Source organism: Balaenoptera physalus (assembly GCF_965194825.1).
Source record: "Balaenoptera physalus genome assembly, chromosome: 2".
Classification (NCBI taxonomy): Eukaryota; Metazoa; Chordata; class Mammalia; order Artiodactyla; family Balaenopteridae; genus Balaenoptera; species Balaenoptera physalus.
In genome coordinates, this window is record NC_138883.1 from 1229704 (window position 1) to 1249887 (window position 20184).

General features: G+C 65.6%; 1 protein-coding gene across 6 annotated transcripts; it reads right to left on the reverse strand.

The window, feature by feature from the left end:
- Window positions 1-424: 424 nt before the first annotated feature.
- Window positions 425-18910, reverse strand: ADSS1 (adenylosuccinate synthase 1). Of its 6 annotated transcripts, none has more exons than XM_082450833.1 (13): window positions 18639-18910; window positions 11696-11798; window positions 8407-8469; window positions 7602-7652; window positions 7308-7374; window positions 6015-6122; window positions 5837-5918; window positions 5192-5318; window positions 4589-4743; window positions 3727-3851; window positions 2217-2314; window positions 912-1032; window positions 425-810 (listed from the first exon to the last, which is right to left on the reverse strand). In XM_082450833.1, the coding sequence occupies exons 1-13, from the start codon at window positions 18828-18830 to the stop codon at window positions 705-707; spliced, it is 1398 nt and encodes a 465-aa protein (XP_082306959.1). In that variant the 5' UTR covers window positions 18831-18910; the 3' UTR covers window positions 425-704. The 6 variants fall into 6 exon arrangements, with proteins under 6 accessions (XP_082306959.1, XP_082306960.1, XP_082306957.1 ...); XM_082450834.1 differs by having other exon boundaries at window positions 883-1032; window positions 18639-18909; XM_082450831.1 differs by lacking the exon at window positions 18639-18910 and adding an exon at window positions 12394-12627.
- Window positions 18911-20184: the final 1274 nt, after the last annotated feature.

The window sequence follows — 20184 nt, forward strand, 5'->3', positions numbered from 1 at the left end:
TGGCGCAGTGGTTAAGAATCCGCCTGCCAATGCAGGGGACACGGGTTCGAGCCCTGGTCCGGGAAGATCCCACATGCCGCGGAGCAACTAAGCCCGTGAGCCACAACTACTGAGCCCGCGTGCCACAACTACTGAGCCCGCGTGCCTGGAGCCCATGCTCCGCAACAAAAGAAGCCACCGCAATGAGAAGCCTGCGCACCGCAACAAATAGTAGCCCCCGCTCGCCGCAACTAGAGGAATCCCGCGCACAGCAACGAAGACCCAACGCAGCCAAAAATAAATAAATAAATAAATAAATTTATTAAAAAACAAAAGAAAATGTGTGTCACCCAGACTGCTGATGCGGCAAAGTGGCGCCTTCCAGAGTTTAAAAGTCAAAACGACGACGACCAAGTCAGAACAAAACATGCACTGCTCACTACCGTTCAGCGGCTGTCGGATTTGTTTATTACTAAATGGCTCCAACCGGGCATACAACCATGTGACAATTCACGTGCCATAAAAGGTCTCTGTTTTGAGCGCTTCGGCTCATTTGAAATAGCGGGATTTTAAAAAATGTACCCAACACTGGTTTTCAGATGTTTCAAGTTGTTGTAGAAATCAGTGGGTGGAGCTGAAGGCTTAAAGCGAAATATAAAAGTACAGAAAATAGTTTTCAAATCTCTTTGTTTATGGCGTTGTTTTTGCTGGCTGGGGAAAGAACACTACTGTGGCTGCTGGCGTGGACGTGGCCTGCCGGGATCAGCTCTGTCTTTGTCTAAAACAGCTGGATCATCGAGTCTCTGGATTTGCCAACACCAACCCATTTCACTGAAAGGGAAAGGGGAGGTTCAGCCCAGGGCGCGGCGGGGTGAGGGGGCAGCCAGGGCTCAGGGCACCCACCTGCCACTCCAACGTGGTTCTCCACAAACCGGATATAGCTCTGGGCGTGCGGGGGCAGGTCCTCCCACTTCCTGGCGCCCGTAGTGTCCGCCTTCCACCCAGGCAGCGTCTCATACTCCACCTCCACCTTCTGCAGGATCTCCTGGTTGGCTGGGGACACGCAGGGCGGGGGTGAACCACGTGCTGCGGACAGTTGCTCGGCCACGGGCCCGGGACCCCCAGCCTGGGGTCCGCTTGCCCCGGGGCTCAGAGGCGGGGAAGGCAAGCCGCCCTGCTTGGTTTACTCAGGGGGTGGGGGTGGTTCTCGGACACCGGCTGTACCCCTTCCAGCCCAGGCGACACGCCACCCTGGACACGGATTCACTACGCGCTCTGCTGCAACGTCCCCAGCGATCATCAGAGGAACTCCGAGGCCCCTGCTTGGAAATTCTCAGGGGATCGAGGGTCCTGAAGTGTCAAGAGGTCCTAAAGGATCTATATCCCCCTCCTCAGGGCAGGGACCCCACCTGGCGGGGACTCCGGGTCTACAGCAGACACCAACCACCCCTTATCGTCAGAAGATGCTGCAAGGAGCCGTCCACTGCAAGGGCCGTGGATGCGCTCCAAGTTCGAATGCTCCCCTGGGGTCACACCACAATCCTGCTGCGCCCTCTCGAAGTTCAGGGTCAGTAGGCCTGGGGCACACTGGCTGAGAGGACGCAGGGGGCTCCCACAGCCGCCGGTGCTGGCGGGTGTACATACGTGCTGGGGGTGGGGCAGTGGAGGGCAGCTCACCCATGGCCACCGGTGAGGGTGGGGTCACGTGACCCCAGTGCAGACGCACAAGTAACTGTGACACCAAGAAAATAGCACTGCCTTTATGCTTTTTAAAAGAAAGGATGCTTCCTTGGTCACAGAAACTCCAGTTAGGACCTTAAAGAGTCTAACCAAAAATGTATCTTTTCTTAGGTCAAAGTCGTCTTCCTATTTGCCCAGAGCTTTGAGCGTCCAGACCTGACGTCGGCTATTTCAGGTGAGTCCCCAGCTCCCGGGAGGTGGGCCTTGACCCCAGGCGCCTGAGGGTCCCCCAGGGTCCCGGAGTCAGGCCGGTCCCTCTGAGTCCCTCTGAGCCCTTCCCAGACCATGGATGCCTGGCAACTGCCCTGAGGCCCGGCCAGGCCTCCCATCGGGGTGAGAACCTGCCACAGACAGAATCGGGATGAGTCTTCCAGACATGCACTCACCCCGCGTGTTCAACACATACACCCTGTCCCCTCGCCCCAGAAACCACGGGTCACGTCTGTTCCCAGGTCCTGCGAGACAGGCCAAGGACAGGAAAGCCTCCGTGCTCGCACCTGGGAAGTAGGGGATCCGCTTCCCGCTGAGCTTGTATGCGACGCCGACTTTAATCTCGTCCAGGGCGTCCAGGATGTCCAGCTTCGTTAAGGCCAGCCTGTCCAAAACCACAGCGAGAAGCCGAGTAGCGGTCAGCTACGCTGTCATTTCTCCTGTCTGGGCTCCACCCCTCGCTTGTCCTCTACTTGCCAGGAATCGAGAGGAGCATGGAAAAGGCCGCCTATGGCCAGGCTGGAACCCAGCTCCAGCCGCCCGGCCCGCCTGGCCCTGAGCACCCCATGGGGACCCCGATCTGGCGGCCTTGTCCTTTCTGCCCTTCTCACGGCCGCGTTGAGGGTCTGGGCATGTGAGCCTTGTGCCCGTCCACGCCCCTCTGACCCGGGAGACCCCGAGCCTGGGCCGAGACCACCGGTGCCCACGACGTCGTCCACCCCTGAGGGTCTCCCGCACCGTCCGCCCGGGGCCAGGGAGCCCGGGCTTCATGCAAGTTTCTCCCCTTCCTTTCCTCATCTCTGCATGGCCAGGCTTCAAGGGCCTCTGGGTGGGTGTCCCTGGGCTTCCCGAGCCCACGTGGGCCACCGTGCGTGGCGCCACTGCCCTGACCTGGGCTGGGTGGGCCGGGGACCTTGGACACCGTGTCCTCGGCCACTTCGTCCCTGTGCCTCCCGCGGACGGACGGCCCACACACACCGAGCGTGGCTGTGGTTAACTCGTGGGCCGTGCGCTGTGACAAGCGTGCACCTCGCACCCTGGCCCGTCTTTCCGGGGAGGGAGCAGCAAGTCCTCCATTCGCACGAAGCCCCTCATTTCCCAGGGCAAGGTCTGAGCCGCCGGAACCACAACCGTCACCAAGAGCAGCCCGGCTGCCTGGTCGGTCTCGGGGGCCCTGTGGGGGGCCCGCCCTGCCCCCAAGGGGGATGCCGCTTCCAGAGGAGGGGGGCTCCTGCTCCCGGCACCCTCGGGGTCATCATCCCGTCCACAGCCTCGCAGGCCGGGGCTCCAGAGCGGGGGGACCTGCGGAGGCCCCCGAGGGGCTGCAAACCCGGCCGGCCGCTCTCCAGGACCGGCGCAGGCTGCGTCCCCACTGCTGCCTCTCTGCGGGGTCTCGTGAGCTTCAAGCGTGGCCTCTCCTGCTGGGGGTTTGTTCTGCCCCCTTCTTAGGAGCCCAGTGTCACTCTGGGGGTTTGGGGGAACTGAAGTGATGGCGTTTGCTGCTGGCACAGCTCGTGGGAGGAGCCCCAGCCCTGTCTGTGCTCAGGAGCAGATGCAGGGCTGGCCACAGGGCCAGCTCCAAGGTGCCCTGCATGGGCCTCCACGTCACCCCCCTGTGGCCTCGCCGTGGAGAAGGGTCTCCCTCGGGTGACATCACCCTGCGTGGGGAGACGGTGGCCCTGAGCCCCGATGCCCAGCTTCCCTGCTCCCATGGTGTCTGGGGACTCAGGGACGGACTCCGGGGTGGACGGGCACCCGGGTGGGCTCAGTAGCAGATGTGCCAGGAGTGCCACTTACGCGGTGAATCCGTTGACCATGTGGGCATATCTGAGGATCATCAGGTCCAGCCAGCCACAGCGTCTCTTCCTGCCCGTGGTCACACCCCACTCATGGCCGCGGCTCTGCAGCAGGTCCCCGATTTCCTGCATGGGGACAGAGAGGGCCCCAGTGCCATGGGAAAGGGAGCCTGTGCCCGGCTGCCTGGCACTCACGATCTCCTCTGCCGTCCCCTCCGACCCTCCTGCAGCCCCTGACGATCAGCCCCTCCTCACGCCTGCTTCCCTGGTCCCTGGCACACCTGCCCCAGCTGAGGCCCCCACAGGTTGGGCCGCGCCGACCAGCGCCTCCTTCTGGGCCTCGTGGGCAGCTGAGGGTGCATTGACCTGGCCCTGCAGCTGAGCCTCGGGCAGGTGTGTGTTTATTTCTCAGGGGTCCCTATCCCTATCCTTGCGCCTCGTTCAGCCCTTCCCACTCTGGCTCTCAGACATCTGCCCAGGACAAGAGTCTCGGGTGCTTGCCGGCCATGAGGGCACAGGCCAGGTGAGAGGAAGGCCGGCGGTGTCCTGAGCTTCCAGAAACACCCACGAGGCTGGAGAGCAGTCTGCTGGGCGGGGCGGGGGCGGTGCTTCTGGCCCTGCTCTAGCTTGGCTGAGACCAAAACCCAAGCGGGCTCAGGCCCCCAAGGACGAAGGTGGCCTGTGCCCCCGAGGATGGAGCAGAGAGACAGCTCTCGGTGCCCTTCCCGAGCCGAGGGGCTCCACTGTGCACGGCCACGGCCACGGCGCGGGACGGGGCTGGAGCGGCAGCCTCCTGCGTCTCGCTAGCCTCCCCAGGCCCCTCCCCCAGGTGCCCACGCGGTCCCGCGGGGCTGGGGACTCACGTTGATCTGCTCGGTGGGGAAGGCGCCGATGCCCACGCGTGTGGTGTAGGCCTTCACCACGCCGTAGACCTCGCCTATGTTCTGGGGGGGGATGCCCAGGCCGGTGCACACGCCGCCCACCGTGCAGTTGGATGACGTCACAAAGGGGTAGGTCCCTGCGAGACAGCCAGTTAGGCCACCAGCCCGCAGATCGCCTGGGCCCAGGGGTCCCCCTCGGCAGGGTCTCCAGGGGGACCCTCCCGGGGGCGTGGCCGGCACAGGGCGCAGTGGGTGTGAGCTGTGGGGGAGGGGAGGGGGAGGGTCGCTCGGGTTTGGACTGTGCGTGCCTCCCCTGCCTGCGCCTTGCGGCCTCGGTGCTGGTGTGTCCCTGGGTCGGGGATAGGGTGGACGGAGGCCCACGTGGGGCAGCTGGGGCCCCACCGGTCTCTCTCGCCCTCCCTCCCGCACCTCCAGCCCAGCTTCTCACTTCTCCCCTCTCGGCTGAAGTTAGGGAAACGAGGGCGGTATGTTTCCTGGGCACGGCCGGCAGCGTGGCCATGGAGGGAGGCCGCACCATGCCTGTCTCTGAAAGCCGGGGTTTGTGGGGATGCGGCCGGGGCGTACCGAAGTCAATGTCGAGGAGGGCTGCGTTGGCGCCTTCCACGAGGATTTTCTTGGGGGCGCCGTGGAGCGCCTCGTACATGAAGTAAACGCCGTCTCGGACCATGGGTCGGATCCGCTCAACGAAGCCCTGGGGGAAGGGGGGGATGCAGGAACTAGGGTGTCCACCCAGCTCTGGCCTCCTCCCCACAGCCTCTCTTTTCCAGCAAATTCCCGCCCAGCGAGGGGCTCGATCTGCAAATATCCCCGCTCGTCCCGCCCTGTCACATTTACAGCCCCAGACAAGGCTGGAGGAGCTGGGGTCCCAGCCCTGGAAACTTCCAGAAGGGCTCTGCGCTGACATCGTCCTGTCTCCCGCCTGCTCCTGCCCCAGACAGACAGCGTTGGCCTCCGTCCCCCAGCACATCTGGGGCAATTTCCTCAGAGAGGAGGCAAGGGGCCAGGCCAGCAGGTGAGCCCCCGGCCTCCTGAGAAGACCACCGTGAGCACGGCTGGCCAGGGGGTTCCCCTGGGAGGCCCGCAGTCCCCAAGCCAGGCACCCTGTGATAATGCCCCGCGACAGGTGCACTGCACGAATGTGCACGGGCAGTCGGGTGGGACGCGGACCCTCGGTGGGGTCTGCCCTGATTCCGAGGCACCCAGCTCTACCTTGAGCTTTTTGAGTTGACCTTCAACATCTATTTCCAAAGTGGGGAACATGGACTGGTGCTGATGGGCCAGGTTCTTGAATCTGCAGAAGCGACAATGACTGAGACCCCCGGCCCCCTGGAGCCCTGCGCCCACCTCCCTGGCCAGGCTCCCCTGGGGTCACGGACAGGTCAGGTACCGGGTGGAGAATTCGTCGAAGTCCGACAGGAGGTCACAGATGCGGAGGCCCGTGCGGGCCGCTTTGGACGAGTAGGCCGGTCCAATCCCCTTCCTGGTGGTGCCGATGCTAAGAGACAGGCCACAGGCGGTGAGCTCGGGTCGCCCAGGCCAGCCTGCCTGGGGCCTGGGGGCGGAGCCTGGGAACGCGGGTTCCCCGGCCAGCCCCTGAGGCCTCAGTTTCCAGCCCCATAAATCAAGGTCGAGCTGGGTGACATCTGAGGGTCCCTCCCAGCAGCACCCGGGAGTCTGGGTCGGCCGTGAGAACAACGGGAAACCTCACGTGGCCAGCTTCCAGGGACCCGGGGCTGCGGTGGTGGCACCCGGGTCTGACTGAGTCCCAGCCCTGACCCTCCCTGACCCCCCCTGAGGCCCAGTGCCCAGTGGTGCCCTCCCCGGCCCGTCTGCCTTCTGCCCTGGCTTCCCTCTCGCCTGGCACGGAGGCTGCTGCTCCGGGCGTGGAGCCCAGCTGTGCCCAGCCTGTACGCTGTGTCCGCCACAGCCCAGCCAGGCTCAGCACTGCCACCTGCGTGTGGCCAAGCCCCGTGTGTGCGCGTGCGCGTGTGTGAGTGCACGTGCTCCTATGGGAGCGTGTGCGCACCTGTGTATGAGCACGTGCAGCGTGTGAATGTCTGCCGCGCATACACGTGCGCACATACGTGTCTGTGTATGAGCGTGTGTCGCGTGTGAGGGCATGTGGTGCACGCATATTTGTGTGCAGACATGCGTGCACTGGCGTGTGTGTGTGTGGATGTGTGCGGTACATGCGTGTGTACGTACGTGTGCACCTGTGGACAAGCGTGTGCAGAGTGAATATGGGCAGTGCAGGCACGTGTGCACGTGTGTGTGAGAGGCAGTACTCTGGTCTGCTGCATCCCTGCCCCAGCTTTGAGAACCGTCCCCGGCACCTTCTAATAAACATCTCTGGAGAACCAGTGAACGGCCACCGAGAGCTGGTGGGCAGGACGGGGTGCCGTGACGGAGCTGTGGTCAAGGCTGGCTTGCGATCCCAGCAGGGGCGGGGGGCGCAGCAGGCGACAGACAGCACGGGCACTCCACGGGGTGGCAGCCGGGGAGGACGGCACGGCCCCGGGGAGAGGCGGCTCGCTTGGGCTTCAGGGCCAGGGAGGCCTGGGGTGAACCGACGGGCACCGTCCTCGGGGGCTTCGGGTGGACGCACGTTCCCCACCCCACACGCCCCCAGCTCTCCATCCGTGGACTCGAGGGCCACGCGCGGAGCGCACGCACTACTCACTTCTTGCCCTCCTGGGCCTGCCTCTGCACCTCCTGGAGCCCATCCACCGCCTGGTGAAAATCGAACACTGCCGGCCGGGCCGGCGGGGGCACCACGAGCGGGAGAGACAGACGGTTACAGGGCCTCCGGGGACGCACTGGGGTCCCCCGGGCCTCAATCTCCCCATCTGCCAGTGGGGGCAGTGATCCCGACCTGGTACCCCCGGAAGCCCTTGGAGAAGGCCTGGGGGAGCCCCAGGCCATGGTGGGGATGGGGGCCTCACTCACAGGTGGGCAGGGAGGGCCTGAGACTCACCGAGGTGGGCCCGGTCAGAGATAATGAGCCTCTTCTCCCAGTCCTTCAGGCCTGCGGACACGGCACGTGGTCGGCCACGGGCCACAAAGTCACCTCCGGTTAGTGGCGGGCCCTCCCCATGGTGGCCTCTCTGGGGGAGGGGTCCTGGGCCCTCCCCCGGGGACGTCCACCCACGTCCCCACGGGCGAGCCTGTCTCCCTGTGGGGTCTCCGTTCCGGCACCTGCTGGTGCCCGCGTCCCAGGGCCAGGGTCCCACTCGCCCTTTCCATGCCTGCACTGAGCCCTGAGGCCCAGGCTACGCTCCCTCCACGGCACTGCAGGGCTGCTGTGCCATCAGCGTGCCTCTGAACAACCACTGGGGTCCCACCTGCCCAGATGCCTGGCTGGTGGCCTCAGTCACGGCCTGCCAGCCTCCTGCCCCTGAACAGCCCCCAGGGACCACATTCTTCCCTGCTCGCATGGTCGGCCCAACGGTCCCCAGCCTCAGCCGGACATCAGGGTCACCTTCCAGGTTCCAGGGCTCCTTCCTGGACAGTGCCACCTGTCCCCAGTGGCATGAAAGCTCCCCTGCGACACTGAGGCTGTGGCCTGAAGCCAGAGTTTGGGGCCTCTGGACTTCCCGCTCCCGGCTTCCTGCACACGCAGAGCCTGCAGGCCCAGGCAGGGCGCCAGCCGTGGAGGCCGCCCCACCTGCCCACCTGCCGCCGCCCTCAGGAGAAACCACATGGCGAGCCACCCTGCAACTTGGCCGCTGGGAACGTGCACGTGTCCTGGGCGGGGCGGGTCTGCGGGGACACGGACCTACCTTTCTTCTCATTCTTTTCTGCTTCTTCGAACAAGCCTGGTAAGTGGACAACCACTCCGTTGCCTGCAACACACAGACACAAGACTGAATCGGATCACGGACGCGGGGGACTTACGTTTAAAACAGCACAGGGACTTCCCTGGCTGTCCAGCGGTTAAGACTTCACCTTCCAAAGCAGGGGGTGCAGGTTCAATCCCTGGTCGGGGAGCTAAGATCCCACATGCTTCATGACCAAAAAACCAAAACATAAAACAGAAGCAATACTGTTAACAAATTCAATAAAGACTTTAAAAGTGGTCCACATTAAAAAAAAAAATCTAAAAACAAAAACAGGGACTTCCCTGGTGGCCTAATGGTTAAGAATCCGCCTGCCAATGCAGGGGACATGGGTTCGAGCCCTGGTCCGGGAAGATCCCACATGCCGCGGAGCAACTAAGCCCGTGCGCCACAGCTACTGAGCCTGTGCTCTAGAGCCCACGAGCCACAACTACTGAGCCTGTGCTCTAGAGTCCGCAAGTCACAACTACTGAGCCCACGCACCACAACTACTGAGCCTGCGCTCTAGAGCCCGTGCGCCACAACTGCTGAAGCCTGCGTGCCTAGAGCCCTCGCTCCGCAGTGAAGAGTAGCCCCCGCTCGCCGCAACTAGGGGAAGCCCGCGCACAGCAATGAAGACCCAACGCAGCCAAAAATAAATAAATAAGTTAATTTAAAAAATAAAATAAAATAGCCTATTTTTAAAATAAATAAATAAAAACAAAAACAGCATGAAATTCGTGCTCCCATGTTCATTGCAGCTTTGTTCAAAATAGCTAAGATGGGGAAGCAACCCAGGCGTCCATCAACAGAAGGATGTGGTTCATCCACGTGATGGGATATTATCCAGCCTTAAAAAGGGAGGAAATTCTGACACAGGTGGCAACATGGATGAACCTCGAGAACGCTATATAAAGTGAAATAAGCCAGACGCTGAAGGACACATTCTGTATGATCGCCGTGTATGAGGTCCATAGCGAAGTCAAACTCGTGGAGACAGAGAGTAGGATGCTGGGGGCAGGGGCTGGAGGGGGAAAGGGGGAGTGAGTATTTAATGGGGACAGAGTTTCTGTTTAGGGAGATGACACAGTTCTGCAGACAGATGGTGGTGAAGGCTGCACAACAACGTGAATGTACTTAACGCTACCGAACTGTACAGTTAAAAATGGCTAAGGTGGTAAATTTATATTATGTACATTTTATCACAATAAAGAAAACGGTCAAAGCAAAACAAAAGCCATCATGAAGCATTTACAGAGACAGCAGATCAGTGGTTGTCGGGGGTGGGGTGGGAGGGGGGAGGGGAGACTCCTCAGGGGGAAGAAAATGTTCTAGAACTGAATCGTGATGGATGTACAATCGTACCCTCACAGGGGTGAACTTCACGGTACGTAAATTATACCTCAGTAAAGTTGTTGTGTTTTATTTAAGTGGCATGGAAATGGGAAAGCAGGAGGTGCGGAGAAATGCAGCCTCCAGCCGTTCCTGGGACCCAAGCAGGGCCCTGGGGGAGCCACGCTTCCCCATCCACGTAAAACCGAAGTAGGGTCCACAGAGGGCGGAGGTTGAGGCCAGGGGAGGAAGGGGCTCACCAAGGTCACGAGGTCACGGTGGGCCCAGGCTAAAGCCAACGCTGGCCCCTCCCTCTAAGACCAAAACCAGCTGGGCAGGGCCCCCGCTGCCCTCCTGGGAGGAGCCCGTCCCCTGAGCACTGGGACTGGCCGAGGGAGACGGGACGTGGGTCCAGACAGGAGTGACTCAGAGACGGTGCAAGCCACCCCGAGCACAAAAGGTCACCTAAATGCCACGAGTCCTGAAATGGCCACGTGGCAGGGCCTGGGGGAGTGACCCGGGCTGGGGGGGCAGCTGTGTGAGTGCCAGCTCGTTCTGCCCTTGCGAAGGGGTTTCCCGCCGCCGTCGCCGTCTGGCCCGCTGACCGCCGACCTGAGCCCCTGCCCATGCTCCCCGGTGACCGCCGGCCCCCACCCACCCCCAGCTCCTCGGAGACCGGGCAGAGCGCCCCCTGGCCGAACGGTGCCTCCTTGGCCTCGTTTCCCTCCCAGAGGGGCCCGGGGCCCAGCAACCGAGGCTGGCGCTGACAAGCTTCCTGCAGCAAAGCCCCAGCCCCTGGGCGTGGGGTCCCGGGTGAGCTGGCGTCCTCGCTGCCCCGTCCTCACCCACTGCTGGGGCCCGGTCCGCACCCACGGAGGAGGCTCTGGGAGACCCTTTCCTCCTGCTCAGCCGGACTGCCCACTGCCCCTGCGGCCCCTCCGCCGCTGTGTCCCTGGGCTCACGCGCAGGGGCAGACCCCCTGCCACCGCCGGGCACACACCTGCCGCGCCACCCCTGCTTCCCGGCTTCCCAGCCAGGGAGAGGGCGGGGCAGATAAGTCACGAGTGTGGGCCTGCCAAGTCGTGGAAAGAGCCAGAAGGAAAAGTACCAGAAGCTGCCAGAGCGTGTCCCACGGTGGGGTGGGCAGCAGAAGGCAATGGGAAGGGGCCGAGGGGAGGCGACCGCAGAGGGGCCCGAGCAGGCCAGGAACAGCTTCTGGTGCAGACCCGGCTCCAGCCACGCAGCAGGGAGCCAGGCCCGAGCCGCTCGCACGCTCGCTTAAGGACATGCACGAGAGCACACACACACAATACCTGCACGCACACGCTCACACTCATGCACCTACGCCCGCAGACTCATACACATGCACACTCGCACGTGCGCTCACTCACACACAGGCACACAGGCCTGTACACACGCGCTGCGGGAGTCTGAGCCCTCAGCGGAGCCTCCTGCACTCTCCCTCCCTCTGGCCCAGGCCGGGTGGGGTCCTGGGCTCTGGGAGGGGCTCTGAGGACAGGTCCCGCATCAGAGGCCTCTGCGAGGGCTCCCGCTTGAGGCTGGGACCTGGAACCTCCCGGCCCCCTGAGGCTGGGGCCTGGAACCTCCCGGCCCCCTGAGGCTGGGGCCTGGAACCTCCCGGCCCCCTGAGGCTGGGGCCTGGAACCTCCCGGCCCCCTGAGGCTGGGGCCTGGAACCTCCCGGCCCAGGGCCGAGGCCCCGGCTGAGCAGGTCATTCCCTCCTGGTCGGGAGCACCTGCTCCTCACGCGGGCAGGGCGGGGCGGGGGCGGCGGGGGTCCAGCCCAGCTCTCCGGCGGCGTCCAGGCCTCACAGCGGGCCCTCGGGCTGGATGAATTCCCAGGTCTCTCCTGCTCACACACTCAGGATCCCAGGCAGGGGTGGGGCGGGGCGGGCACTCACCAATGAAGGACATGGCCTTGGTGTTGATGATGCCGCTGGGCAGCAGGTGGAAGTCGTACTCCTTGCCGTCCACCACCACGGTGTGGCCAGCATTGTTGCCCCCCTGGGAACAGAAAACAAACTGGCTCAGCATCCAGGAGCCCGGGGGCCTTGGACCCACCCTGGGAAGGCCTGCCCGGCAACCGGCCTCACTCCAGGCAGCTCTAAATGCAGGCGCTCAGGAGCCCCCTCTGGGCTGCCCGGGGTGGTGGTCCTGTCCCCCAAGGAGTGTGAGATGCCGTCCATGCTCGGACTTGGGGAGTTTGGTCCAGTGGTCGGCTCTGATGCACGTCTGGGGTGCTGGGTTAGGGCCCTGCTCCTGGGACGGGGTGAAGGGGCCTGGCCAGGGGACTGGGTCCAAGAGAGGGGCTGGCCCACGCCCAGGACCGTCACGTGCTGATGCTCCAGGGAGGCTGGCTAGTGTGGACACACTCAGAGCCCTGCCTGCCCTGCCCACGAGTCCCTCTGGGGGTCCGTCCTCTGATGCAGGAATGAGGGGGCCCAACCATCCCGGGGAGCAAACTCAGGCCCCCACGGCCCTTGCTGCCACACAGCCCGAGCTCTGGGGAAGCAGAGGGCGGGCCACGCAGCACAGCCCTCCTCGGGCCGCGTGAGGGGACTGGGTGCTGGCACGGGCCAGCAGGGCCAGGGCCTCTCACCCTCTCAGCAGGCACCCTCCCTGAGGCCTGTGTCTCCCATCTAAGAATAAAGAGGGAAAAACCACTCTGAGGCTGGCGGGGCTGAGTCTGGGGAGGAGGGGAAGACCCCGCCCTTGAGGGGCACCGGCCTCCTGTCCCAGTTCCGGCCACTAGTGGACAGCGCGGGCCCCAGCACGTGGGTCGCCAGAGCCAGTGAGCAGGGCCTGGGGAGGGGCACATTCCGGGTGGCGCCAGAGGCTGTGGGCCTGTCCTGTGGGGCCCGCTCTGCCCCCAGAGCCTCGGAGCCTGGCCCAGCTCCACCTTCCCGGCTGAATCTCCTGCAGAAGCACACGCTTATCGCTTATCCGTGGAGGCTCTCCACGGCTGGGCCTCCACCCTCCACGCCCCGCTGTCCTCCAGCCTTGTGGCGGGGGCCGTGGCTGCTGGCTGTGAGGGCTTCAGCCCCCCTCCGCAGGGCCCAGCAGGGTGGGGCTCCCCCCATGCGAGGCCTCTCCTTGCCCCGTCCAGGCAGGGCTGAAGGAGGGCGGCCTCCTCCCGCCAGGAGCACCTGCTCCTCAGGCTGGGGATGGATGAAACTCACACGTCTCCCGGCTCCCCCCCACCGAAATGGCCCAGGCTGGGGGCGCAGGCACCAGGAGACCTGGCCAGGGCCTCTTCCTCCTGGACCTCACTGCACCCCCGGGGAATTTAAGCAACGGGGCCAGAGCCCAACCTCACCCACAATACCCCTCTCGCCCTGGGGCTTGGCCACGATCTGTGCCAGACGGCCCCACCACGGCCCGGCTAGACGCCCCTTCCACGGGGGTCCCCAGACACCCTAGCGTTCCGCTTGTCAAACGCACGCAGGGAGGCCTGTCTGGCCTGACACGGGGGTTGGAGGACTGGGGTGGGTTTGCCTCTAATTGACTCCTGGGGTCACTGCGATCCTGCTGTGCATCCCCGAGGCCCTGCTGCGCGACGGTGCCAGGTCCCACGGCTCAGCCGCCTCCCGAAGGCCGACGACGGCTGAAGGCCAGCCTGCCGCCTCCCCAGGTGCCCCGAGCCAGGTGGTTGGCTGCGGGAACTGAGTGCAGGCTCTGAACAAATGACAGGGGAAGCAAAAGGACAAAGGGCACGACACGGGGGGGCTGGGGGCCAAGGAGGGGGTGCCTTGCGAGCAAGGGCGGGCAGGCGGTGTCAGGCCACGGGAGCTCGGATGCAGACCGTGCTGGGGGGGCCGCCATGGAGGGAGACAGGGAAGGGACCCCAGAGGGGCTGTGGGAGGGAAGGGAGCTGATGCTGACGAGGTGTGGGGGGCGGGGAGTAGGGCGGTGGGCTCAGCCTTGACCATCTGAGTCACCGTGACTGACGGGCCCCGGGTTTGGGGGTCAACTGTGCCCCCCCCCGAGACCCCGGTCCTCGCTCTGCCCTTGCCTCGGTACACGTGCCGTGAGTCCCCTCACATGAGGTTCTCTGCGGAGTTCACAGCCAGGGGCAGGTTTCCCACCGTAGGTGGGGCAGCCCGGGGTGCATGGCCTCCTTTGACAGATGGGGAAACTGAGGTCCCCAGAAGGGAGTTTGCAGCAGAGCCCAGGCTAGACCAGATGGCAGCTTGCAGATGCTCTCCCCGTATGCCAGACATCCCCCCCTAGCCGCATCCTGCCTGCCTTGGTGGGGGCCCAGACGGCCCGCCTCCCTCCCCTGCTCTCAAGTGCCCAGTGCCAACGCCAGCTGGCCTGAGCACGCGCCACATTTGTTTGGGGTAAACACCAGCGCCTAGGAACAGGCGCAGGCCCCTGTGGGCCTGTGGGCGGCAGATGACCCCCGCCGGCTGCAGGGCCCAGGCACCAGGTCACAGTCTACTCCCAGGGGCGTGAGCCAGCCCTGGACGCTGAGCCCAGGGTCTGCCGACCCACAGCACGCACCTCCCAGCAGCTCTGCAGAGGTCTAGGTGACCGTCCCAGAGAGACCCCCATCTGCCCGCTCCTGGCCGCACAGAGTCAGGGGCTGAGGTCGGGGCAGGGACACCCCACCTGCCCTCCTAAGGCTCCAGCCCTGCAGGCCCGGGGAGAGCTGGGCGGGGGGCCGGCAGTCCATGCGGGGCCTGGTTTGGAAAACCACTTGGAGGGGGAGCCGGTCCAGGTCCCAGGCCCAGCCCGGCTGCCTCTGCAGGGCCTTCGCTCCTGGGTGGTGCTCTGCCTCCCCGTCCCTGGGTGGGCAGGTTCTGGAAGCTCCATGCCCAGGGCCCCGCAAGAGTGAGCTGGAGCTGGCCTCGCCCCTCTCCTGTGCCCCAGGGGGACCCTCAGGGCTCTGCCAGCCTCCAGGCTCTCCCCTCCGTGATGCAGCTTCGGGTCAGGCACAGCTCTGAGTCCCCAGGGATGCTGAAGCCACCCCTGTGGCCTGGCCGGTCACTCAGACTCCCTGGCGGATGCTCCTGCCAGGTGCCTCCCTGGCAGCAGGGATCTCAGAGAGGGGGGCTCTCGCGCTCAGGGACGCAGCAACGGGGCCAAGGCCAACCCGCCGGGGAATCTGACCAGCCCTGACCCTGCTTGCTTCTGCAGGTGTCCTTCCAGCCCACCCTCTCTGGGGGCCAGGCAAGAGTGCACAAAGACAGCAGAGAGGTTGAGTGCGGGGCGACGGCGTCTCAGAGGCTGTGAAGCTGCTCCCGCGCCCCGGGTGTGGCCGTGGGCGGGGGCGGAGGCCTCTGGGCAGCGCAGGAGTTGCGGGTTTTATCAGGGGCGCGCACAGCACAGCACGCAGCAAGGGGCCGGCTCTCCGGCTCGAGACCCTTGTGCGCTGCCCCACCCCCACCAGGGCCGGGGTGAAACCACGGAGTGCCCGCGCCCAGGCAGCTGTCAGCTCCTGTGTGTCTGCTCTGCTGGCAGGCTCCTGCCGTTCATTCGTTCACCCACTCATTCACTCATCCCAAACAGAGCTACTCTGTCCCATGAGGCACTGGGGTGAGGCCTGGAGGGAGGAGGGCGTGGGCTCCACGTGGACGTTCCCACAGCCACGAGGGATTGGGCGACCCTGCGGAGACCCTCCCCCTGGAGCCACTGCTGGGGGGCCGGTGTCATCGGAGGGTGTACACGTGGAAGGGGGCTGCTTCTGGAACACCACCAGGAATTTTCCCCACTCTCCCTCCCCATCGGAGGCTCCTGGACTGGCCTGGGGCTCCAGGTGAGGCATTTCTCAGTCGCCCCCCCCCGGGGAGAGCGGACCCAGAGCGCCAACAAGCCGCAGGACGCGGCCCCCACGAGTGAGACCACCGTGCCCACCGCCACAGCTCCCTGGGAAACCCGCCCGCGCCCTTGTGCCCTTGGAAGGAGGGGAATCTGAAACCCTGCCCAGTGCACGTGAAGGCCTCGGGGTCCTGGGCGGGGGGCCCAAAGCCTGACGGAGGCAACTCTGGGAATGGAAGGAGGGCTGGCACCGAGGCCCGACGGCCAGGCCAGGTGTGTGGGCTCTTAGGCTCCTATCTACACCACGGAGGCGGGTGTGGGGGGTGCAGGGGGGTGCGGGGTGAGGGGCGGGGGTGAGGGGGCAGCGGGGGGCGGGGGGCGGGGGGGGCCGGCGGGGGCAACGTCAAACAGCAGGAAGGACGCTCAGCAGACATGGAAAGCGGGAGCCCAGCGGAGGTGCGGGGACTCCCAGGGAGTGAGCGGAGCCCGAGCGGCCGAGAGAGCATGAGATGCCAGCGCGGGGAGGCCGCTAACGGATGGGCTCTGGGGTCTCCGTAGCAGCGCCGTGGCAGGACCTGAACCAGAGAGAGGAAAGGGGGAGCCTGCGTGGCCATCCCTGAGCCCAAGGGGCTGGGCTGGGAATGAGGAGAGAAGGGAGCCAGCCCTGGGGCAGACCGGGGACCCAGGCTGCAGAAGGGCTGCTGGTGGTGAAGGGCAGGGCTGCGTGCGCACCCTCTATTCAGGGAGAGGGGAGGCTGCCAGGAAACGGGTCCTAGAGTCAAAGAAAACAGCAGGAGGGGCCTAAGGCCTGAGTCTCTGGACCGTAAGGAAGGTCTTGGGGGTCTTGGGGCGCTTGCTGACCACAGGCCCCAAACCCCTGAGATGGGAAGAAATGAGGATGGCAGCTGGGGGCATGGGTGGCTCTGGCCCCAGGCCGCCTCTGGGCAGGCGGAAAGTGAGTCCAGGTGAGCCAGGTGGCCAAAGGCCACCAAAGGGCTTCCCACGTGTGCCAGAGCCAAGACGGAAGACAGGCCTGCTGGTGGCAGAGGGTGAGCAGAGGCAAGACCAGAGCTGGGGACCAGGGCAGCCACCCAGACGGGCCCCAGCCCAGCCCAGCCACTGCACGCGACTCCACCGCCAGCTGCCCTGGCCCCTCGCTCCCGAGCTCGGACCAGCTCCTGGGGTCAAGGTGCGGGGTGAAGGCTACGACTCCGGGCTTCACGCCTACACGCTCTAAGTGAAAGCAGCCTTCCCGGAGCATGGGCTGGACCCTCCCCGTGCCAGCCCCTGATGCCTAGCGCTGTTGCCATGCGGGTGTGGCACACGTGAGGGCCCATAAGTGCTGCTTATTCCAACTGCTCAACTTCTCTGAGGCTCTGCCTCACCAGCTTGTTTGGAGGCTGGAGAGGAGAAGCCACAGTGGGCTCCCAGGACAGCTGAGAGTTATTCCCACATGTTGCAGAGCAGAGGCCTGCAGGTGGAAATGTACTGATGTCAGTTGGAGAATACGGGTGGGGGAGAGGGTGCCTAGGGGGCCCCCCAGGTGGGTGGGGGGTTCCAGCCTGCTCTGCCCTTGGCTGGTCCTGTCCAGCGACGGAAGAGGGCAGGGCCTGGCCTGCTGACCCAGGTGGTAGAGCAGGGAGGGCCTCATTCCAGAACCATCTCCACAGCCAGGACATCCCAGTGGCTTCAAGATGAGGGCTCTCACGGGTACCTGCAAAGCCCCGAGGTCACTTCGAGGAGGGGAGACGGCCACAGGCGGGTGGGCGAGGCTGACCAGAGCTGGCAGGTCACACGGAGGGCCCTGGGCATCACTGCTGGAGCAGACAGGCCCCAGAAGGGGATGCCCTGAGCTGGGGAGGGAGGGCGGTGGGCATGGACCACGCGCCCGGCTGCAGGGTCCAGGGGAGAGGAGTGGACTTGCTCGCCGTGGCTTAGGGCAGAGAGAGGGTGGGAGACTTGTCACCACCCCAGAAAGCACTTTCCAGGAACCCACTGTCTGCGTCGGGCAGGAGTGGTCCAGATGGCAGCATCTTCCCCAAGCCCGGCAATGTTGGTCTCCCCTGGGGCGGCCGAGCCCCGAGCCACCTGGCGGCAGCTCAGGAATGAGGCCACAGAGCCACGGAGGAGGAGCTCAGAGGGCATCCCTTCCTCATTTTTGGCAGCACTCCCGCCCGTGGCTGCAAACCCTGGCAGCGCCAATGCACGCACCCCAAAGCTGACCCCTCTGCGCCCCGAGCTGTAAGTCAGCCCATAGCAGCAAGCATGGCACGGGGCCCCAAGGGACTGCCCGGTGGCAGTCAGGACAGACGGGGTGCAGAGAGCAGCCCACAGCCGGCAGAGGCCCCGCCCTGGGCCCTCAGGGGACAGAGCTTGCGTCCGGCCTCCTGGCTGGCACTGCCAGCCCCTGGGTCACCCTGGCCGTAAGTCCGAGGTTCCTACCTCTCCCCCTTGTGCCTGCTCTGCCTGCCTTCAGGACCTGGCCCGCTGTCCTGCCCTGGCCTCTGCCTCCGCTTGGCTCACCCTCCAGGGCCACCCCTCTCACAGGGGCCTTGCTCGCTCCCACTCTGGGCTCTGGGCGCTCGGCCTCCTCAGCGTGCACTGACCCCTTGTGGTCAGCCAGCCCTGTCCCAGGCCCAGACAGAACCAGGAAGGGAGGGTGTCTCCGTGGCCCTCAAACCACTGGGCAGCTGGGGTCCCCGCCCCCCACACTGCAGGGCCCAGTGTCACACCCACGGCACACCCCACCCCCTGAGGATCCGGTGTCCCCAACTCAGCGACTTGTATTTATAGCTCTGCCCCTGGCCCACTGCCCTGGGGGGTGGGGCTGGTGGGGAAGGCGGGGTCCCTGGGGGAGGCAGTGGGGGAGGGAAATGTGTGCGCCCATGAGTGGCAGGGGTTGTGAGTGGGCGGTGTGTGCGTGTGAGTGGGCGGGGGTGGAGGCTGGGAAGGGTGTCCCGGGAGGGGAGGCGTCCAAGAGGCGTGTCCCGGGAGGGCTGGAGGGCAGGGAGGAGAGGGTCCGTCTGGGTCCGAGGGGAGGGGAGGGGGGCTCGCTGGGGGAGGGACCCGGCGCCCGGCCCGCACCTGGCAGCGGCTGATGATGTCGGCGTCCGTGGCCAGCAGGTCCACCACCTTGCCTTTGCCCTCGTCCCCCCACTGCGCGCCCAGCACCACGGTCACCCGGGAGCCGGTGGTCGCTGCCTCGTGCTGCAGCCGCCCCCGCTTGACGCCGCCTGCGGCGGGGGGCCGGTCGTTGGAGGCTCGGGTCCCCGACATGCTGGCTCGGCTCGTCCGCTGCGCTGGGCCGCCCGAGAGCCCGCTGCACCAGTGCGCCGCGCCATTAAAAGGAACCGGCCGGGGGAGGGGGTCGGGGGGCGGGGCCGGGGGCGGGCTCTCGGGCGCCGTGACGCGCCGCCGTGACCTCCCGGCCGCCGGGTCCCGCCTCCGCAACCACCCGGCAGCCGGGTGGGGCCGCGGGCCCGGCCAGGGGTTGGGGGGCGCAAGGCCCGAGGGCGCGCTCCGGGGTCCCTCCACGCGGCCAGGCCGGGGGAGCCCCGGGAATGCTCTTGGGGGCGATCGCGCTCGCCTTCCCCGAGGCGAGGCCTGGACGCCGCGACCCACCTCTCCCCCCACCCACCCCACCCCGGCCCCGCTAGGTCCAGGACCTCGGCGTTCCAGAAACCGCGGGGGTCCCCTCCAGGGCGGGAGTGCGGTTTGCCAAAGGGGAGCTGCGTCTTTGCGCCCCACTCGGGGTGTTCGGGGTGCGCACCTGCCCCGCGGTGAACCCGGGTTCTCCAGACTGGCGCGGGCGCCCTCTGGTGGGCGCAGAGAGAGGACAGAGTGTCTCCCCCACCAACGTCCCCCGTCCTGTCGCGCCCTCCCACATGGGCAGGGGCCCCGGAGTCTGGCACTGGGCACCCTGGTATCACAGGCGGGCTAAATCCAGGAGCCCGGCTGCCCTCGGGTCTCAGGGCCCTGAGTCCAAGGAGAAGGGACGGTGCTGTCAGGTCACCTGGTTGGGCACTGGAGCGGCCAGTGTGCTCACCAACCGCGCTGGGCCGGGGTGTCGAGGAGGCCCCACCAGACCTCCTCCCTGCCCCAGGCTGTGCAGGGACTGGGTGCCCAGAGAGGGCGCCCCATGGTCTGCTGGGCTCCTGTGTTCCCAGCTGAGTGAACGCCCGCTCTACCCTGCCACACACACACCCTAAGTGGACTTGGGCTTGGACATGACTGGCCCTATGGGTCGGAGAAGGGGCGAGGGATGGGCCCCTGGGGGTAGGAGTGTCCTGGTAGGCCCCTGCCCCGGGGCTGGGAGCCAGTGCCCCTGGTTCCTTCCCTGGGGGGACTCTCGGTGCAGAGGGGCCTGGAGCCTGTGCGCTGGCCTCTGCCCAGGGCTCAGAGGGCCACTGAGCTCCCTGGGCTCCCGAGCCAGAGGCAGGGGGCCAGATACTCCCCGGCAGCAAGGGAGTGGACCCTGGGCTTGTCACAGACTCCTGGAGAGTTAGTGATTCAAGCCCCGGCACTGCTCTCCTGCTCCTCCGCCCCCCTTCCCCCCGCCCCGCATCCTCCAGCCCCCTGGGCTCCTGGCCAGAGGCCTGGCTCCGACCCTAGGCAGGTCTCGTGGCCCCTC